Source organism: Bombina bombina, chromosome 4 (genome assembly GCF_027579735.1).
Source record: "Bombina bombina isolate aBomBom1 chromosome 4, aBomBom1.pri, whole genome shotgun sequence".
In the NCBI taxonomy this organism is placed as follows: Eukaryota; Metazoa; Chordata; class Amphibia; order Anura; family Bombinatoridae; genus Bombina; species Bombina bombina.
In genome coordinates, this window is record NC_069502.1 from 446,770,782 (window position 1) to 446,794,100 (window position 23,319).

General features: G+C 39.3%; 1 protein-coding gene across 1 annotated transcript in view; it reads right to left on the reverse strand.

The window, feature by feature from the left end:
* The window catches only part of DIS3L2 (DIS3 like 3'-5' exoribonuclease 2), a 1,626,200-nt gene that overhangs the window by 562,422 nt on the left and 1,040,459 nt on the right, over positions 1 to 23,319 (reverse strand). Inside the window, exon 12 of the mRNA XM_053711913.1 lies at positions 33 to 112. Within this exon, the coding sequence (XP_053567888.1) occupies positions 33 to 112 (80 nt within the window). The remainder of the gene's footprint in view (positions 1 to 32; positions 113 to 23,319) is intronic.

Here is a 23,319-nt window from a genome sequence, read left to right on the forward strand (position 1 = left end):
TCTTAACACTTGTTAAATAATAAGAGGTGTACCGTCTGAGAGCTGCTTGCATGACAAAGCATCGTCCAGATCTCTAGCTGTTGCAGGATCAATGGTGAATATGCATTCATTCCTGTTAAGAGAAAGCATGGAAATCATAAGGTTGAGACACAAAATGACTAAAAGAAAAAACAAACAAAGCATTACACAGACAAGTAACTCAACATGATCAACTCAGAGTAAATGCACTGTAAGCAATTACCTTTTAGCTATTTGTTTTACATTTATCTATATGGTGGGAAAAAAACAACCAATCCGCATCATCAGTGCTGAGGTCACACTTTGCTTTACTGTAATCTCATGAATCTCAAATTAGCTTCTTTCCCATGTTATTCTTTGTGTAATAGTTACCTAGATAGGTGTAGGGTACACTATATGCCAGAAAATAGAAAATGGATAACATATTTGCAAAACTGCCAAAAGATGTAATAGAGGTGATGAGGTAAATTAGAAAATTGCTTAAAATTGTATGCTCTATCTGAATCATGAAAAAGATTTAAAGGGACATGACATGTATGCCTCATGATTCAGATAGTGGCCAGAGAAAGAGATGGAACTTGGACCAAAATATCATCCAAGTAAGGGTCAATGGAGAATCCCTGAGCTCTGATCACTGCTAAGAGAGCCCATAATACCTTTGTGAAGATGTGAGGGGCTGTGGCTAGACCAAAGGGGAGGGCCACAAATTGGTAATGTTTGTTGAGAAAAGCAAATCTTAGAAATGGGAAATGATCATTGTGAATTGGTATGTGCTGATATGCATCCTTTAAGTCTACGATTGAAAGAATGTACACAAAAAATCTGTTCAGAATCTTTCCATCCAGGATAGGACGGTAGGTGAACGTTAGACAGATTAAACCAGTCCAATCGAAAAAGCCTTTGCCATAATCCGGGATATAATATTGAGAACCAAGGGATCCAGTACTGATCAAGACCAGGCCTTCTGAAAGTGAATCAACCTGCCCCCTATACCAAGAAGATCCAGGCTTCCAGGAAGGCTTGGAAGATTCAGACTTCTGGTGGGATGGGGATGTTTGATCTCTGGGGTGGGGGCGAAAGGAACTAAAACAATTTGTTTGTTTTTACCTCCCCTTAGATTTCTAGTCCTGAGATAGGAAAGCCCCTTTTCCCTCAATGACAGTTTTAATAATAGAATCCAATTTCGATCCAAAAAGCATCTTCCCTTCAAAAGGGACTGATAATAGCCTATTCTTAGAGACCATATCAGCTGACCAAGATTTGAGCCATAAAGCTCTCCTTAATAAAACAACAATGGACATATTCTTGACATAAATTTTGATTGTTTCAAAGACTGCATCACAAATGAAATCATTTGCCATCTTAAGGACTTTAATGCAGTTGCGAATATACTGAGAAGATTGATCAGAAACCATCTGAGAAAGAGAATCACACCAGAAAGACGCCGCAGCGGCCACACAGGTGATTGCTACTGCAGGTCTAAGCTGAAGAGCTGATTGGGAGAATAATTTGCTAAGCAAAGTCTCAGATTTGCAGTCCATTGGATACCTAAATGAAGAACCAAAGGAATAGTAGTGTGTCTTGCTGAGGTGGAAATAGCTCCATCAGTCATAGGGATCACTTCCCAGACTGTTAAATTCTTCTCGGAAAATGGATACATTCTTTTGAACCTGTTAGAAGGGGCAAAAAGAATGCCTGGTTTCTTCCATTCTTTGGCTATATATTCTGTAACCAAGTCTGGTAGTTCAAAGGCTTTCAACACTTTGGGTGGCGCTTTAAAAACCTGATTAAAAACGTATTTATAGGCTTGGAATCCACTGGATGCAGTTCTGATAATTCTAATAAATTCGAAACCACCTGGAGCAGGAAGCTAATATGGTCCACTTTAAATCAAAACGTGAAATCAGTCTCTGGTTCATTTATTGGATCAGGCTCCTCAGAGGATATTTCACCCTCAGAAAGAGACTCAGCAGAGTCTGAGCTTTGTAAGCTTGGTGGTAACTGATCCTGGGTAAAAGTACCCTGCGTGTTTCAGGTGGCGTGAGGTAAATCTCCTGATTTTGACAAAAGCTTACTTGTTTTGGGGATAGCTGCTAAAAACGGTCATAGTCTTTTGAAGACTTGTTTTATACTCTAGAGAAAAGTCAGTGGAATCCCCCTAAACCATAGAATTAGGCATGGGCACTAAATGTCTGTGTGGTGCTATACTGACATGATTGTGGGTTACAAATTTATGTGGGACACAATTAGCACACAATTGGTTAATTTGGTCCACTGGAACAGTTTTGCTTAATAAACAGGGATAATGAACATACAACAAACCGCCTATAAAAATTTCTCAGGACCCCAGAAGTCAGAAAAAAGCCAAATGATTTACCCTCAGAAAAAAAATTCACCTTCCCACCCCTTCAACAGCTCCTATGTGGTTAATCACCCACTCTTGGGCAAAGAAAGCATTAAAAACTGGGCCCAGATAGCTTGAAATGCCTACAGACAGTTCCTGAGTAAATTTCAGCCAGTGAGGGAGAAAGGGGTGCCAAAGGGAAGGCGGAGCTTAACTCTGAAACAAAAAGTGGGTTAATGTCCGAGTAAAAACACAAAAACATAATTTATGTAAGAACTTACCTGATAAATTCATTTCTTTCATATAAGCAAGAGTCCATGAGCTAGTGACGCATGGGATATACATTCCTACCAGGAGGGGCAAAGTTTCCCAAACCTCAAAATGCCTATAAATACACCCCTCACCACACCCACAAATCAGTTTAACCCATAGCCAAGAAGTAGGGTGATAAGAAAAAAGTGCAAAAGCATAAAAAATAAGGAATTGGAATAATTGTGCTTTATACAAAAAAATCATAAACACCACAAAAAGGGTGGGCCTCATGGACTCTTGCTAATATGAAAGAAATGAATTTATCAGGTAAGTTCTTACATAAATTATGTTTTCTTTCATGTAATTAGCAAGAGTCCATGAGCTAGTGACGTATGGGATAATGACTACCCAAGATGTGGATCTTCCACGCAAGAGTCACTAGAGAGGGAGGGATAAAATAAAGACAGCCAATTCCGCTGAAAATAATCCACACCCAAAATAAAGTATAAATCTTATAATGAAAAAAACTGAAATTATAAGCAGAAGAATCAAACTGAAACAGCTGCCTGAAGTACGTTTCTACCAAAAACTGCTTCAGAAGAAGAAAACACATCAAAATGGTAGAATTTAGTAAAAGTATGCAAAGACCACCAAGTTGCTGCTTTACAAATCTGATCAACCGAAGCTTCATTCCTAAACGCCCAGGAAGTAGAAACTGACCTAGTAGAATGAGCTGTAATCCTTTGAGGCGGAGTTTTACCCGACTCAACATAAGCATGATGAATTAAAGATTTCAACCAAGATGCCAAAGAAATGGCAGAGGCCTTCTGACCTTTCCTAGAACCGGAAAAGATAACAAATAGACTAGAAGTCTTTCAGAAATTCTTAGTAGCTTCAACATAATATTTCAAAGCTATAACTACATCCAAAGAATGCAATGATCGCTCCTTAGAATTCTTAGGATTAGGACATAATGAAGGAACCACAATTTCTCTACTAATGTTGTTAGAATTCACAACCTTAGGTAAAAATTTAAAAGAAGTTCGCAACACCGCCTTATCCTGATGAAAAATCAGAAAAGGAGACTCACAAGAAAGAGCAGATAATTCAGAAACTCTTCTAGCAGAAGAGATGGCCAAAAGAAACAAAAAACTTTCCAAGAAAGTAATTTAATGTCCAATGAATGCATAGGTTCAAACGGAGGAGCTTGAAGAGCCCCCAGAACCAAATTCAAACAACAAGGAGGAGAAATTGACTTAATGACAGGTTTTATACGAACCAAAGTTTGTACAAAACAATGAATATCAGGAAGATTAGCAATCTTTCTGTGAAAAAGAACCGAAAGAGCAGAGATTTGTCCTTTCAAGGAACTTGCAGACAAACCTTTATCCAAACCATCCTGAAGAAACTGTAAAATTCTCGGAATTCTAAAAGAATGCCAGGAAAAATGATGAGAAATTTAAGTCTTCCAGACTCTATAATATATCTTCTTAGATACAGATTTACGAGCCTGTAACATAGTATTAATCACAGAGTCAGAGAAACCTCTTTGACTAAGAATCAAGCGTTCAATCTCCATACCTTTAGATTTAAGGATTTGAGATCCTGATGGAAAAAGGGACCTTGCGACAGAAGGTCTGGTCTTAACGGAAGAGTCCACGGTTGGCAAGAGGCCATCCGGACAAGATTCGCATACCAAAACCTGTGAGGCCATGCTGGAGCCACCAGCAGAACAAACGAGCATTCCTTCAGAATCTTGGAGATGACTCTTGGAAGAAGAACTAGAGGCGGAAAGATATAGGCAGGATGATACTTCCAAGGAAGTGACAATGCATCCACTGCTTCCGCTTGAGGATCCCTGGATCTGGACAGATACCTGGGAAGTTTCTTGTTTAGATGAGAAGCCATCAGATCTATTTCTGGAAGTCCCCACATTTGAACAATCTGAAGAAATACCTCTGGGTGAAGAGACCATTCGCCCGGATGTAACGTTTGGCGACTGAGATAATCCGCTTCCCAATTGTCTATACCTGGGATATGAACCGCAGAAACTAGACAGGAGCTGGATTCCGCCCATACCAGTATTCGAGATACTTCTTTCATAGCCAGAGGACTGTGAGTCCCTCCTTGATGATTGATGTATGCCACAGTTGTGACATTGTCTGTCTGAAAACAAATGAACGATTCTCTCTTTAGAAGAGGCCATGACTGAAGAGCTCTGAAAATTGCACGGAGTTCCAAAATATTGATTGGTAATCTCACCTCCTGAGATTCCCAAACCCCTTGTGCTGTCAGAGACCCCCAAACAGCTCCCCAACCTGTCAGACTTGCATCTGTTGAAATTACAGTCCAGGTCGGAAGAACAAAAGAAGCCCCCTGAACTAAACAATGGTGATCTGTCCACCACGTCACAGAGTGTCGTACAATCGGTTTTAAAGATATTAATTGAGATATATTTGTGTAATCCCTGCACCACTGGTTCAGCATACAGAGCTGAAGAGGTCGCATGTGAAAACGAGCAAAGGGGATCGCGTCCGATGCAGCAGTCATAAGACCTAGAATTTCCATGCAAAAGGCTACCGAAGGGAATGATTGTGATTGAAGGTTTCGACAAGCTGAGATCAATTTTAGACGTCTCTTGTCTGTCAGAGACAGAGTCATGGACACTGAATCTATCTGGAAAACTAAAAAGGTTACCCTTGTCTGAGGAATCAATGAACTTTTCGGTAAATTGATCCTCCAACCATGATCTTGAAGAAACAACACAAGTCGATTTGTATGAGATTCTGCTAAATGTGAAGACTGAGCAAGTACCAAGATATCGTCCAAATAAGGAAATACCACAATACCCTGTTCTCTGATTACAGACAGAAGGGCACCGAGAACCTTTGTAAAAATCATTGGAGCTGTTGCTAGGCCAAACGGCAGAGCCACAAACTGGTAATGCTTGTCTAGGAAAGAGAATCTCAGAAACTGATAGTGATCTGGATGAATCAGAATATGCAGATATGCATCCTGTAAATCTATTGTGGACATATAATGCCCTTGCTGAACAAAAGGCAGGATAGTCCTTATAGTTACCATTTTGAATGTTGGTATCCTTACATAACGATTCAATATTTTTAGATCCAGAACTGGTCTGAAGGAATTCTCCTTCTTTGGTACAATGAAGAGATTTGAATAAAACCCCAGTCCCTGTTCCAGAACTGGAACTGGCATAATTACTCCAGCCAACTCTAGATCTGAAACACATTTCAGAAATGCTTGAGCCTTCGCTGGATTTACTGGGACACGGGAAAGAAAAAATCTCTTGCAGGAGGCCTTATCTTGAAGCCAATTCTGTACCCTTCTGAAACAATGTTTTGAATCCAAAGATTGTGAATTGAATTGATCCAAATTTCTTTGAAAAATCGTAATCTTCCCCCTACCAGCTGGGCTGGAATGAGGGCCGCACCTTCATGTGGACTTGGGAGCTGGCTTTGGTTTTCTAAAAGGCTTGGATTTATTCCAGACTGGAGATGGTTTCCAAACTGATACCGCTCCTGTAGGGGAAGGATCAGGTTTTTGTTCCTTATTGTGACGAAAGGAACGAAAACAATTATTAGACCTAAATTTACCTTTAGATTTTTTATCCTGTGGTAAAAAAGTTCCTTTCCCTCCAGTAACAGTTGAGATAATAGAATCCAACTGAGAACCAAATAATTTATTACCCTGGAAAGAAAGGGAAAGCAAAGTTGACTTAGAAGACATATCAGCATTCCAAGTTTTAAGCCATAAAGCTCTTCTAGCTAAAATAGCTAGAGACATATACCTGACATCAACTCTAATGATATCAAAGATGGCATCACAAATAAAGTTATTAGCATGTTGAAGAAGATTAACAATGCTATGAGAATTATGATCTGTTACTTGATGCGCTAAAGCTTCTAACCAAAAAGTTGAAGCTGCAGCAACATCCGCTAAAGATATAGTAGGTCTAAGAAGATTACCTGAACATAAGTAAGCTTTTCTTAGAAAGGATTCAATCTTCCTATCTAAAGGATCCTTAAAGGAAGTACTATCTGCCGTAGGAATAGTAGTACGTTTAGCAAGAGTAGAGACAGCCCCATCAACTTTAGGGATTTTGTCCCAAAATTCTAATCTGTCAGATGGCACAGGATATAATTGCTTAAAACGTTTAGAAGGAGTAAATGAATTACCCAAATTATTCCATTCCCTGGAGATTACTTCAGAAATAGCATCAGGGACAGGAAAAACTTCTGGAATAACTACAGGATATTAAAAACCTTATTTAAACGTTTAGATTTAGTATCAAGAGGACCAGAATCCTCTATTTCTAAAGCAATTAAGACTTCTTTAAGTAAAGAACAAATAAATTCCATTTTGAATAAATATGAAGATTTATCAGCATCAACCTCTGAGACAGAATCCTCTGAACCAGAGGAACCATTATCAGAATCAGAATGATGATGTTCATTTAAAAATTCATCTGAAAAATGAGAAGTTTTAAAAGACCTTTTAGGTTTACTAGAAGGAGGAATAACAGACATAGCCTTCTTAATGGATTTAGAAACAAAATCTCTTATGTTAACAGGAACACTCTGAGTATTAGATGTTGACGGAACAGCAACAGGTAATGTAACATTACTAAAGGAAATATTATCTGCATTAACAAGTTTGTCATGACATTCATTACAAACAACAGCTGGAGGAACAGATACCACAAGTTTACAGCAGATACACTTAACTTTGGTAGATCCAGCACCAGGCAGCGTTTTTCCAGAAGTATCTTCTGACTCAGTGTCAATCTGGGACATCTTGCAATATGTAATAGAAAAACATATAAAGAAAAATTGATCAAATTCCTTAAATGACAGTTTCAGGAATGGGAAAAAATGCCAGTGAACAAGCTTCTAGCAACCAGAAGCAATAAAAAATGAGACTTAAATAATGTGGAGACAATAGTGACGCCCATATTTTTTAGCGCCAAAAAAGACGCCCACATTATTTGGCGCCTAAATGCTTTTGGCGCCAAAAATGACGCCACATCCGGAACGCCGACACTTTTGGCGCAAAAAAACGTCAAAAATGACGCAACTTCCGGCGACACGTATGACGCCGGAAATAGAAAAAAAAATTTGCGCCAAAAAAGTCTGCGCCAAGAATGACGCAATAAAATGAAGCATTTTCAGCCCCCGCGAGCCTAACAGCCCACAGGGAAAAAAGTCAAATTTTAAGGTAAGAAAAAAATTGATTTATTCATATGCATTATCCCAAATATGAAACTGACTGTCTGAAATAAGGAACGTTGAACATCCTGAGTCAAGGCAAATAAATGTTTGAATACATATATTTAGAACTTTATATAAAAGTGCCCAACCATAGCTTAGAGTGTCACAGAAAATAAGACTTACTTACCCCAGGACACTCATCTACAAGTAGTAGAAAGCCAAACCAGTACTGAAACGAGAATCAGTAGAGGTAATGGTATATATAAGAGTATATCTTCAATCTGAAAAGGGAGGTAAGAGATGAATCTCTACGACCGATAACAGAGAACCTATGAAATAGACCCCGTAGAAGGAGATCATTGAATTCAAATAGGCAATACTCTCCTCACATCCCTCTGACATTCACTGCACGCTGAGAGGAAAACCGGGCTCCAACCTTCTGCGGAGCGCATATCAACGTAGAATCTAGCACAAACTTACTTCACCACCTCCATAGGAGGCAAAGTTTGTAAAACTGATTTGTGGGTGTGGTGAGGGGTGTATTTATAGGCACTTTGCCCCTCCTGGTAGGAATGTATATCCCATACGTCACTAGCTCATGGACTCTTGCTAATTACATGAAAGAAAAGGACAATCTACATGCAAAAGTGAACAAATACCCCTCTTTCGATTCCCCCTTCTGATTCCCACCCTAACCGTATCCACAATGAGCTGGACCACTAACTGCATAAGACATTTAACGGTTTACTTAAAGAGACAGTAAAGCTTTTCTGGTTTGAGAGGAAAAAATGTGAACCCAAGTCAAAAACATACTGCTGCTAAGGGGTAATAGGACAATGAAATAAGAGTGAATTTAACTCTTAATTCCAAAATTGTTGGTGTTAAACACATAGGTAAAGTGCTATGTCTTAAGGCTGTGAACCCCCAACTATGTAGTACCTATATAAGGAGAGTACTAGGGATAGTTCCTGGGCTGTGCTTAGGGTCTGAGTCAATTACCTGGACTGCAGCACCCCTCCACTCTACCTTACCAGCTTGCTGAGGCCTTTCTCCCTCACAGAATGCTGATCCAGTAGAGAGCCCATCAAGTGCAAGTAAATACACTGCAGAGGATACTTGCAGCTATACCAGCAACCCCTCAGGTTAAGACTAAAGGACAGGGTCATTGTGACGCCTGAGGGCAATTATGGCAGGGAGATTTACCCATGAGGGTACTGACATGACATAACTGAGGTATTCCTTAACCCCTGCCTCACTCAGAATCTTGGAGAAATTATCCTGAAGTCTTCTCTGAGCAAAGATGGAAGAGGGGTACTGGGTATCAAGTCAGGTCTGGGCTCCCAATAAATAGAGAAAATAATAAAATCTTGCTTTCTGAGCACCTCTCTACTCAGAGACCAAGGACAAACTGAGTGGGGAGAGGAATTCTTGAACTCCTCTTAGGGGGGGGGGGGGCAGGAAATATATTCCACATGTTATGGACACTTATGGACTCATCTTACGGAAAAAAAAACTCCCAACTTTGACCATATGACAAAAAAACCTTAGAAATGCTTGTTCAAAAGCAAATGTGACAGGATGCTCCCTATTGTGACATTGCCAATATCTAAATAATATAATTGCTCACAGAGAACTCTGAAGATCTGACCTATGCCAGGAGAACAGCAAAGACTATGGTAAATAATCCTGGGAGACAACATTGGTTATACTCAGAGATCCAACAAATCGAAAGTAAAATTTCCTAAAAAAAGGTCTCTAACTAGCACTGTGAAAAATGATTTAAATGAAACAGACCAAATATTATTATAATAAGCATTATTGGGCAGGAAATATATTCCACATGTTATGGACACTTATGGACTCATCTTACGGAAAAAAAAACTCCCAACTTTGACCATATGACAAAAAAACCTTAGAAATGCTTGTTCAAAAGCAAATGTGACAGGATGCTCCCTATTGTGACATTGCCAATATCTAAATAATATAATTGCTCACAGAGAACTCTGAAGATCTGACCTATGCCAGGAGAACAGCAAAGACTATGGTAAATAATCCTGGGAGACAACATTGGTTATACTCAGAGATCCAACAAATCGAAAGTAAAATTTCCTAAAAAAAGGTCTCTAACTAGCACTGTGAAAAATGATTTAAATGAAACAGACCAAATATTATTATAATAAGCATTATTGGGTTTTATTTATATAGTTCAAACAAGCTACAAATTCAAATAAAAAGACTGCAACATAAAAAACACCAATTGAGAAGGCCAAGAGGAGATAATGGTCCTTTAAATAGGAGATTTTATAATATAAGGTATACATAGATATTTAATAATTCTGCAAAGTTTTTACCTATCACAAATAATGAAGTAAAAATAAAAATCTCAAGCTTGAATATACTAATTTTATAATTATGTAGACAAATATATAACCACATAAAATATTGTTAGTCAAGTTGCCTAATGTATTAAAAAAGCTATGGTCAGAATGATCTCACTTAAACCCATGAAAAGAAATAAGAAGTGAAGAAAAAATTACAATTGAATCTCTGCTTTTCCTTTGCCAGAAGTTTGCATTTTGATGAAAGTGGAATACTGAGTCAGTAATTCCAAGCTTGCTATGGGCTCAATATTCCTTAAGGGGGTGCCATCCAGTCTTCATTGCATGAAACAGATGTCTGACCCAGAGCTGTCAGATATGGTTGATTCAGGCCTCCAAGGCAAAGAAAAACCCTTTTAAATGAGATGTCAGAGTTACTTCTTGTAAAAAGAAATTAGTTGCTCCAATAAAATGCACACCACACACCAAGTCTCTCAGCATCTATTAGATCTGATAGACACAGATTTCCTTCACACAGGATAGTTTTGTGTTCACAACTAATTCAATTTTTGTATCAGAAACTTGGGTGTCCAGAAACAGATTTTGATACCCCAAAGTTCTTGCTGTAATGTAAGATGGATTAATAGCCTTATGCATATCCCAACAATACTTACCTTATAATATTTGTTGTTACCAGTCCTAACTTTAGTTTTATTCATGGTATAACCAACCTTTCTTTAAAGCAGTATACTACACATTTAAAGGAAAAGAAAGGTGAAAAAATAAATGTACATTGGTGCATTTCAGTTTTAAAAATATATCTTTTTTTACAATATACTTCTATTAGCATGGTTCTATTAAAAGTTACTACTATTTTTCAGCATCATACGCACATATGCTGTAAGGGCACGTGCACCACTATTCAAACACAACAGTGACTTGTATGACTCATGTTAAGTCTTGACAGACACAATACACATTACCGCCAGCTCTCTTAAACTGAATACTGGTGCAAGTGTCCTCACAACATATGTGCGTATATCACCGAGAAACAGTAATAACTTTTACTAGAAGCAATTTTGCTAATGGAAGTATACTGCAAAAATGAATCTATTTAAACCTGAAATCCGCCCATCACATTTCAATTTTGACCTTTCTATCCCTTTAACTTTAGTTTTATAAATATACACATTATATTATTTGCAATTTAGGAATAACATTTTATTTTTCTGTATATAAAAAAGGTTTGCATGCTTTATGACAATACTATTTCTATTATTCTGTTTTATTATTTATTTATTATTATTATATTTATACTTTTTTTTTTAACCATATTTGATAAATTTATACATCTGTAAAATGTATTAAACAAATATTGAAAGCATTTAAACACAGATTGTGTCCTGTATCATTACATGAGTATTGCCCAATATTTCATAAAAACAAACCTGGCCCTAATAACTTGCCAAGATCTTAATAGCCTACTGTTTTTAAGAATCCCAAAGAAAAGCATTATAGGCCGAAAGCACAAGGTTTGCTCCTGCAGAACCGTCCGTCTGGCATTGCGGCATATTGCACAAGACCAGAATATAGAAAATACTTTGATATTTTTATAAAGAATTGTGCAATTTCCCTCCATCAGCCTAGTCAAACAGGGCTTTAGATTGGCAAAGTTACATAGCGACAGCAGAATTGCCAAATAACCAGACCAATTAGCCAAAAACCTAGAAGAACTGATCTTTCTGAAGGAGTTTTTAACTGCTATAAATGATCTCTATCTCCATAGGAGCCCAGGACCAGATCGCTTCTCAAATGCATATTACAAACATAATAATGAAGTACTAGCACCATATCTTACTGCCACATTCTAAATGATAGATAAAGTGGAGGTATGGTCAACACAAATATTAGAAGCTCATATTCTGGTGTTACCTTAGCATGGAAAGGATCCAACAGGAATGGGTAACTACCGCCCAATCTCTCTGCTCAATACAGACAAACATATTTGCAAAAAACATAATTTATGCTTACCTGATAAATTTATTTCTCTTGTAGTGTATCCAGTCCACGGATCATCCAATACTTGTGGGATATTCTCATTCCCAACAGGAAGTTGCAAGAGGACACCCACAGCAGAGCTGTAATATAGCTCCTCCCCTAACTGTCATAGCCAGTCATTCGACCGAAAACAAGCCGAGAAAGGAGGAACCATAGGGTGTAGTGGTTACTGTAGTTTAAATTTAAAAATTACCTGCCTTAAAATGACAGGGCGGGCCGTGGACTGGATACACTACAAGAGAAATAAATTTATCAGGTAAGCATAAATTATGTTTTCTCTTGTTAAGTGTATCCAGTCCACGGATCATCCATTACTTGTGGGATACCAATACCAAAGCTAAAGTACACGGATGAAGGGAGGGACAAGGCAGGAATTTAAATGGAAGGAACCACTGCCTGTAAAACCTCTCTCACAAATATAGCCTCCGAAGAAGCAAAAGTATCAAATTTGTAAAATTTTGAAAAAGTATGAAGCGATGACCAAGTCGCCGCCTTGCAAATCTGTTCAACAGAAGCCTCATTTTTAAAGGCCCAAGTGGAAGCCACAGCTCTAGTGGAATGAGCTGTAATCCTTTCAGGAGGCTGCTGTCCAGCAGTCTCATAGGCTAAGCGGATTAAGCTTCTTAGCCAAAAAGAAAAAGAGGTTGCCAAAGCCTTTTGGCCTCTCCTCTGTCCAGAGTAGACAACAAACAAAGATGTTTGACGAAAATGTTTAGTAGCTTGTAAGTAAAACTTTAAAGCACAGACCACGTCCAGATTGTGTAACACAAGGATGGAACCACAATCTCTTGATTTATATTCTTGTTAGATACCACCTTAGGTAAGAACCCAGGTTTGGTACGTAGGACTACCTTATCCGTATGAAAAATCAGATAAGGAGAATCACATTGTAAGGCAGATAGCTCAGAGACTCTACGAGCCGAGGAAATAGCTACCAAAAAAAAAAAAAAAAAAAGAACTTTCCGAGATAAAAGTTTATCTATGGAATGAAGAGGTTCAAACGGAACTCCTTGAAGAACCTTAAGAACCAAGTTTAAGCTCCATGGTGGAGCAACAGGTTTAAACACAGGCTTGATTCAAACTAAAGACTGACAAAATGCCTGAACGTCTGGAACATCTGCCAGACGCTAGTGCAAAAGAATAGACAGAGCAAAAATCTGTCCCTTTAAGAAACTAGCTGACAATCCTTTTTCCAAACCTTCTTGGAGAAATGATAAAATCCTAGGAATCCTGACCTTACTCCATGAGTAACCCTTGGATTCACACCAATAAAGATATCTACGCCATACCTTATGGTAAATTTTCCTGGTGACAGGCATTCGTGCCTGTATTAAGGTATCAATAACTGACTCGGAGAAGCCACGCTTTGATAAAATCAAGCATTCAATCTCCAGGCAGTCAGCCTCAGAGAAATTAGATTTGGATGGTTGAAAGGACCCTGAAGTAGAAGGTCCTGTCTCAGAGGCAGAGACCATGGTGGAAAGGATGACATGTCCCCTAGATCTGCATACCAGGTCCTGCGTGGCCACGCAGGTGCTATCAGAATCACCGATGCTCTCTCCTGCTTGATCTTGGCAATCAGTCGAGGGAGCAGAGGAAACGGTGGAAACACATAAGCCAGGTTGAAAGACCAGGGCGCTGCTAGAGTATCTATCAGTGTCGCCTTGGGATCCCTGGACCTGGATCCGTAACACGGAAGCTTGGCGTTCTGGCGAGACGCCATGAGATCCAGTTCTGGTTTGCCCCAACGGAGAATCAGTTGTGCAAATACCTCCGGATGGAGTTCCCACTCTCCCGGATGAAAAGTCTGGCGACTTAGAAAATTCACCTCCCAGTGCTCTACACCTGGGATATGGATAGCTGATAGGTGGCAAGAGTGAATCTCTGCCCAGTGAATTATTTTTGAAACTTCTAACATCTCTAGGGAACTTCTTGTTCCCCCTCGATGGTTGATGTAAGCTACAGTCGTGATGTTGACCGACTGAAATCTGATGTACCTCAGAGTTGCTAACTGAGGCCAAACCTGAAGAGCCTTGAATATCGCTCTTAGTTCCAGAATATTTATTGGAAGGAGAGACTCCTCCTGAGTCCACGATCCCTGAGCCTTCAGGGAGTTCCAGACTGCACCCCAACCTAGAAGGCTGGCATTTGTTGTTACAATAGTCCAATCTGGCCTGCGAAGGTCATACCTTTGGACAGATTACTTCCATACACTGAGCCACCAAAGGGCGCGGAATGGAATGAAGAACCCGACAGGAATTTAGAAGCTTTGATAACCTGGACTCCGTCAAGGTAAATTTTCATTTCTACAGAATCTATCAGAGTCCCTAGAAAGGAAACTCTTGTGAGTGGGGATAGAGAACACTTTTCCTCGTTCACTTTCCACCCATGCGACCTCAGAAATGCCAGTACTACGTCCGTATGAGACTTGGCAATTTGGAAGTTTGACGCCTGTATCAGGATGTCGTCTAAATAAGGGGCTACTGCTATGCCCCGCTGCCTTAGGACCGCCAAAAGCGACCCTAAAACCTTTGTAAAGATTCTTGGGGCTGTAGCTAATCCAAAGGGAAGAGCTACAACTGGTAATGCCTGTCTTGAAAGGCAAACCTGAGAAACCGATGATGATCTTTGTGTATCGGAAAGTGAAGATAAGCATCCTGTAGTCATATATTGACCCTCCTGGATCAGTGGTAGGATGGTACGAATAGTTTCCATCTTGAACGACGGAACTTTGAGGAATTTGTTTAAGATCTTTAGATCCAAAATCGGTCTGAAGGTTCCCTCTTTTTTGGGAACCACAAAAAGATTTGAGTAAAAACCCTGTTCCTGTTCCTCCTTTGGAACTGGATGGATCACTCCCATAACTAGGAGGTCTCGTACACAGTGTAAGAATGCCTCACTCTTTATCTGGTTTGCAGATAATTGTGAAAGGTGAAATCTCCCTTTTGGGGGGGAAGCTTTGAAGTCCAGAAGATATCCCTGGGATATAATTTTCAACGCCCAGGGATCCTGAACATCTCTTGCCCACACCTGGGCGAAGAGTGAAAGTCTGCCCCCTACTAGATCCGTTACCGGATAGGGGGTCGTTCCTTCATGCTGTCTTAGAGGCAGCAGCAGGCTTTTTGACCTGCTTACCTTTTTTCCAGGTCTGGTTTGGTCTCCAGACCGTCTTGGATTGAGCAAAAGTTCCCTCTTGTTTATTATTAGAGGAAGTTGATGCCGCACCTGCCTTGAAGTTTCGAAAGGCACGAAAATTAGACTGTTTGGCCCTAGATTTGGACCTGTCCTGAGGAAGGGCACAACCTTTTCCTCCCGTGATATCAGCAATAATCTCCTTCAAACCAGGCCCGAATAGGGTCTGCCCCTTGAAGGGAATGTTAAGTAGCTTAGATTTTAAAGTCACGTCAGCTGACCATGATTTAAGCCATAGCGCTCTGTGCGCCTGTATAGCAAAACCAGAATTCTTAGCTGTTAGTTTATTCAAATGAACAATGGCATCAGAAATAAAATAATTGGCTAGCTTAAGTGCTCTAAGTTTGCCAAGTATGTCATCCAATGGAGTCTCTACCTGTAAAGCCTCTTCCGGAGACTCAAACCAGTACGCCGCAGCAGCAGTGACAGGGGCAATGCATGCAATGGGCTGTAGGATAAAACCTTGTTGAATAAATATTTTCTTAAGGTAACCTTCTAATATTTTATCCATTGGCTCTAAAAAAGCACAACTGTCCTCGACAGGGATAGTAGTACGCTTTGCTAGAGTAGAAACTGCTCCCTCCACCTTAGGGACTGTTTGCCATAAGTCCCGTGTGGTGGCGTCTATTGGAAAACATTTTTCTAAAAATAGGAAGGGAAGAGAACGGCACACCTGGTCTATCCCATTCCTTATTAATAATTTCTGTAAACCTTTTAGGTATTGGAAAATCATCAGTACACACCGGCACTGCAAAGCATTTATCCAGTCTACAAAATTTCTCTGGCACTGCAATGGTATCAAAGTCATTCAGAGCAGCTAAAACCTCCCTAAGTAACACGCGGAGGTGTTCAAGCTTAAATTTAAATGTAGAAATATTAGAATCAGGTATCTTTCCTGAGTCATTAACATCACCCACTGACTGAAGCTCTCCTTCCTCAGCTTCTGCATATTGTGAGGCAGTATCAGACATGGTTCTTAAAGCGTCAGTATGCTCTGCATTTTGTCTCACCCCAGAGCTATCTCGCTAACCTCCAAGTTCAGGTAGTCTGGCTAATACCGCTGACAGTGTATTATCCATGACTGCCGCCATCCATGTCTTGTAAAGTAAACGCTATGGGCGCCCTAGATGTACTTGGCGCCATTTGAGCGTGAGTCCCTTGGGCGGGAGTCAAAGGGTCTGACACGTGGGAAGAGTTAGTCTGCATATCTTTCCCCTCGTCAGATTCCTCTGGTGATAATTTTTTTAAAAACAGAATATGATCTTTATTGCATAAAATGAAATCAGTACATTTGGTACACATTCTAAGAGGGGGTTCCACCATGGCTTTTAAACATAATGAACATGTAGTTTCTTCTATGTCAGACATGTTTATACAGACTAGCAATGAGACTAGCAAGCTTGGAAAACACTTTAAATCAAGTTAACAAGCAAATATAAAAAACGGTACTGTGCCTTTAATAGAAACAAATTTTCTCAGAATTTGAAAAACAGTGAAACAATGCAGTAAATCAAACGGAATTTTCACAGTGTATGTAATAGGCTAGCAGAGCATTGCATCCACTTACAAATGGATGATTAACCCCTTAGTTCAAAAAACGGATCAAAAAAACGATAGAGACTTCTTTTTTTTTTTTTTTTTTTTTTTTTTTTTTTAACAGTCACAACCAACTGCCACAGCAAGCTGTGGTCCTACCTTCCCCAATAAACGACTTTGGAAAGCCTTTGAGCCCTTTAGAGATGTCCTATAGCATACAGGGGACTCCTGAGGGAAGCTGGATGTCACAGTTTGTAATTTTAACTGCACCAACTGTAACTTTTATACTATAACAGTGGAAAGCCTCAGTAAAACAGATTCTAGTCAAAATTTAAGCCAGCCATGTGGAAAAAACTAGGCCCCAATAAAGTTTTATCACCAATGCATATATAAAAATGATTAAACATGCCAGCAAACGTTTATATTACAATATCATAAGGGTATTACCCCTGGGAGTAAGCATGATACCAGTCGTTATTAAATCACTGTATTCAGGCTTAACTTACATTAATCCGGTATCAGCAGCATTTTCTAGTGTTTTCCATCTCTAGAAAAAATTATAACTGCACATACCTGATAGCAGAATAAACTGCACACCATTCTCTCGCTGAAGTTACCTCATCTGTGTAATCCCCTCAGACATATGTGAGAATAGCAATGGATCTTAGTTACAACCTGCTAAGATCATAGAAATCTCAGGCAGATTCTTCTTCTATTTACTGCCTGAGATAAAATAGCACAACTCCGGTACTATTTAAAAATAACAAACTTTTGATTGAAGAAAATAAACTAACTATATTTAACCACTCTCTCCTACAACATCCTAGCTTGTTGAGAGTTGCAAGAGAATGACTGGCTATGACAGTTAGGGGAGGAGCTATATTACAGCTCTGCTGTGGGTGTCCCACAAGTAATGGATGATCCGTGGACTGGATACACTTAACAAGAGAAATTCTACTTAAGAGACTTAAATATGTCCTACTGTAGTTGGTTAATGTAGACCAGGCAGGTTTTGTACCCTTAAGGGGGGCCTGAGACAACACTAGGGTTCTCCATCTATTGGACCATGCCAACCAGTCACAGGTGCCTTCTATTTTAATTTCCACTGAAGCAGAAAAAGCCTTCGACCGGTTGGACTGACAGTTCTTCAGGACCTCCCGGGACCATTATGGTTGTGGCTACATAATGACATGTAGAATTCTAAGCTTATATTCGAATGGCACTAAATCATGTAGTCTCCAGATAAGAAACAGCACTAGAAGAGGTTTATTTCTTTCTCCACTACATTTTTTATTCTAACCATTGAGGTAATAGCTGCCACATTCAGCATAATGAAAATATTAAACGGCTCCATATAGGTCCTAATGAGTATTAAGTTTTTCTTTATGTTGCTGATGTCCTGCTGTTCCGGACTTCTCCTTCACTGGCTGAGTTTGAAAAATTCAGGGTTTTTTCAAACTTCCCAATTAATGTTTAGAAATCATGAGAATAAATTAGTTCAAATCCTTAGCACGAGTATGCCACTATAAACTTCAAAGCACTAAGATTAAATACCTTGGCATGCATTTTGCAGCTACATTTTAAAGAATTTTTGAGTACAATTATAAATCCCTCCCACCAAAATTATGCAAACACTGAACTTCTTGGCGAAACAAACCTATTTCAGGGAGGGGTTGTATACAAACTATCAAACTGACAATCTAACTGCAACTATTATATACTGCAGACAGAGCCCTGCTCCTTTGCAGGGAGTGGAGATATTGCCTCACAGTTGCACCAATCCTCCTAGATTATGTGATATATTAAAGCCCTATCTTCTCAATACATGGAAGAAAACATACACAGAGGAAGCCCAACTGAACAACATTCCCCAGCTTTGCACAAACAACATTGTTAGATTAATATACTTTATAACATGTAAACCTCTACATTTCTGCCTGTTTCTAAGCCACTATAGATGGCCTCTTATCACATGCTTTTTTTCTTAGCTTTTCACAACATTGTGGTCACTCCCGGAGTTGTGCACAACACTGCACTAATTGGCTAAAATTCAAGTCAATAGATAATAAATAAAGTCATGTGATCAGGGGGCTGTCACAAGATGCTTAGATACAAGGTAGTCACAGAGGTAAAAAGAATATTAATATAACAGTGTTAGTTATGCAAATCCGGGGAATGGGAAATAAAGGGATTATCTATTTTTAAAAGCAATAAAAATTCTATTGTAGACTGTCCCTTTAAATACAATAAAGATGGGATCTTGTAGGAATTTTACATAGTAAAACCGAAGGTTCCCTCTCCTAAAGACAACTCATTACCTCAAATGATGGAGTACATCCATTGTAAGAACATTATGGATGGGGGTTAAGATATTACAAGCATTAAACAGGAACAGTTATACTATAAATAGAATTAAGCTGTTACACAGAGGAAATTAAAAAACACTGTGTTACTCCTATTTGTGCTACAATCTTCTACTGCAGTTTATTTTTGGTGTTGTTTTGGAGCCTATATACTATTGTATTGTTTAGCAGCATTAATTATAGATGAATGCTTAAATGGGATAGCAACACTAATACCAGTTTGCTATGCATTTGTAGATAACCCTACATGTGTCATTAAAGGAACAGTCAACAGCAGAATGTTTGTTGTTTTAAAAGATAGATAATCCCTTAATTACCCATTCCCCAGTTTTGCATAACCAACACAGTTATAATAATAAACGTTTTACCTTGTATCTAGGTCTCTGCAGACTGCTCTCTTATTTCAGTTCTTTTCACAGACTTGCATTTTAGCCAATCAGTGCTCACTCCATTGTAAATTCAAGTGCATGAACTCAATGTTATCTATATGAAACACATGAACTAATACCCTCAAGTGGTGAAAAACTGTTCAAATGCATTTAGATTAGAGGTGGCCTTCAAGGTCTAAGAAATTAGCATATTAACCTCCTAGGTTTAGCTTTCAACTAAGAATACCAAGAGAACAAAGCAAAATTGGTGATAAAAGTAAATTGGAAAGTTGTTTAAAATTACATGCCCTATTTGAAGCATGAACGTTTTTCTGGACTTGACTGTCCCTTTAAGCTGCTAAAAAAAGCCTTGCTCATACAGATGGGAGTAGAATGGATTAACAAATATGTATTGTCAAGATACAGAACTAAATTGCCTAGGCAACCTATTTCAAAGCTGATTCAGCTCACCTAGCCTAACATCCATGAATGAAGAAGCAGAAGGAATGTATGTATGGAACTATGGATCGATCAGAAATGTACTTTTGGAAACAGCTCCAAGTTTTGAAATACAAAAAAAGTGTAAAAATTCTTAAAAGGACAGTCTAATCAAAAGCAAACTTTCAAGATTCAGATAGGGCATGCAATTTTAAACAACTTTCCAATTTACTTATTTAATAAAACTTGCTTTGTTCGCTTGGTATTCTTTGTTGCAATCTAAACATAGGTAGGCTCATATGCTAACTTCTAAGACCATGAAGGCCGTCTCTTAATCTCAGTGCATTTTGTCAATTTTCCACAGCTAGACAGTGCAAGTTCATGTGTGCCATATAAGCAACATTGTGCTTACACCTGTGGAGTTACCTAGGAGTCGGTATTGATTGGCTAAAATGCAAGTCTGCCAAAAGAACTGAAATAAGGGGGCAGTCTTCAGAGGCTTAGATACACAGTAATCACAGAGGTAAAAACATAATTTATGCTTACCTGATAAATTCCTTTCTCCTGTTAAGTGTAGTCAGTCCACGGGTCATCCATTACTTATGGGATACCAATACCAAAGCTAAGTACACGGATGACGGGAGGGAAAGGCAGGATCTCTACACAGAAGGAACCACTGCCTGAAGAACCTTTCTCCCAAAAACAGCCTCAGAAGAAGCAAAAGTGTCAAATTTGTAAAATTTGGAAAAAGTATGAAGAGAAGACCAAGTTGCAGCCTTGCAAATCTGTTCAACAGAGGCCTCATTCTTAAAGGCCCACGTGGAAGCCACAGCTCTCGTAGAATGAGCTGTAATTCTTTCAGGAGGCTGCTGTCCAGCAGTCTCATAGGCTAAACGTATTATGCTACGAAGCCAAAAAGAGAGAGAGGTAGCAGATGCTTTTTGACCTCTCCTCTGACCAGAATAAACTACAAACAGGGAAGATGTTTGGCGAAAATCTTTAGTTGCCTGTAAATAAAATTTCAAGGCACGGACTACGTCTAGATTGTGCAGAAGACGTTCCTTCTTTGAAGAAGGGTTAGGGCACAATGATGGAAGAACAATCTCTTGATTGATATTCTTGTTAGTGACTACCTTAGGTAAGAACCCAGGTTTAGTACGCAGAACTACCTTGTCTGAATGAAAAATCAGATAAGGAGAATCACAATGGAGTTGTGCACAACACTGCACTAATTGGCTAAAATTCAAGTCAATAGATAATAAATAAAGTCATGTGATCAGGGGGCTGTCACAAGATGCTTAGATACAAGGTAGTCACAGAGGTAAAAAGAATATTAATATAACAGTGTTAGTTATGCAAATCCGGGGAATGGGAAATAAAGGGATTATCTATTTTTAAAAGCAATAAAAATTCTATTGTAGACTGTCCCTTTAAATACAATAAAGATGGGATCTTGTAGGAATTTTACATAGTAAAACCGAAGGTTCCCTCTCCTAAAGACAACTCATTACCTCAAATGATGGAGTACATCCATTGTAAGAACATTATGGATGGGGGTTAAGATATTACAAGCATTAAACAGGAACAGTTATATTATAAATAGAATTAAGCTGTTACACAGAGGAAATTAAAAAACACTGTGTTACTCCTATTTGTGCTACAATCTTCTACTGCAGTTTATTTTTGGTGTTGTTTTGGAGCCTATATACTGTGCAGGATCTCTACACAGAAGGAACCACTGCCTGAAGAACCTTTCTCCCAAAAACAGCCTCAGAAGAAGCAAAAGTGTCAAATTTGTAAAATTTGGAAAAAGTATGAAGAGAAGACCAAGTTGCAGCCTTGCAAATCTGTTCAACAGAGGCCTCATTCTTAAAGGCCCACGTGGAAGCCACAGCTCTCGTAGAATGAGCTGTAATTCTTTCAGGAGGCTGCTGTCCAGCAGTCTCATAGGCTAAACGTATTATGCTACGAAGCCAAAAAGAGAGAGAGGTAGCAGATGCTTTTTGACCTCTCCTCTGACCAGAATAAACTACAAACAGGGAAGATGTTTGGCGAAAATCTTTAGTTGCCTGTAAATAAAATTTCAAGGCACGGACTACGTCTAGATTGTGCAGAAGACGTTCCTTCTTTGAAGAAGGGTTAGGGCACAATGATGGAACAACAATCTCTTGATTGATATTCTTGTTAGTGACTACCTTAGGTAAGAACCCAGGTTTAGTACGCAGAACTACCTTGTCTGAATGAAAAATCAGATAAGGAGAATCACAATGTAAAGACGATAACTCAGAGACTCTACGAGCCGAGGAAATAGCCATTAGAAACAGAACTTTCCAAGATAACAGCTTGATATCAATGGAATGAAGGGGTTCAAACGGAACACCCTGTAAAACGTTAAGAACTAAGTTTAAGCTCCACGGTGGAGCAACAGTCTTAAACACAGGCTTAATCCTGGCCAAAGCCTGACAAAAAGCCTGAACGTCTGGAACTTCTGACAGACATTTGTGTAAAAGGATGGACAGAGCTGAGATCTGTCCCTTTAAAGAACTTGCAGATAAACCCTTTTCTAAACCTTCTTGTAGAAAAGACAATATCCTAGGAATCCTAACCTTACTCCATGAGTAACTCTTGGATTCGCACCAGTGTAAATATTTACGCCATATTTTATGGTAAATTTTCCTGGTAACAGGTTTCCTAGCCTGTATTAAGGTATCAATTACTGACTCCGAAAATCCACGCTTTGATAAAATCAAGCGTTCAATCTCCATGCAGTCAGCTTCAGAGAAATTAGATTTTGATGTTTGAAAGGACCCTGAATTAGAAGGTCCTGTCTCAGAGGCAGAGACCAAGGTGGACAGGATGACATGTCCACTAGATCTGCATACCAGGTCCTGCGTGGCCACGCAGGCGCTATTAGAATCACCGATGCTTTCTCCTGTTTGATCCTGGCAATCAATCGAGGAAGCATCGGGAAGGGTGGAAACACATAAGCCATCTTGAAGGTCCAAGGTGCTGTCAAAGCATCTATCAGGACCGCTCCCGGGTCCCTGGACCTGGATCCGTAACAAGGAAGCTTGGCGTTCTGGCGAGACGCCATGAGATCCATATCTGGTTTGCCCCAACGTCGAAGTATTTGGGCAAAGACCTCCGGATGAAGTTCCCACTCCCCCGGATGAAAAGTCTGGCGACTTAGGAAATCCGCCT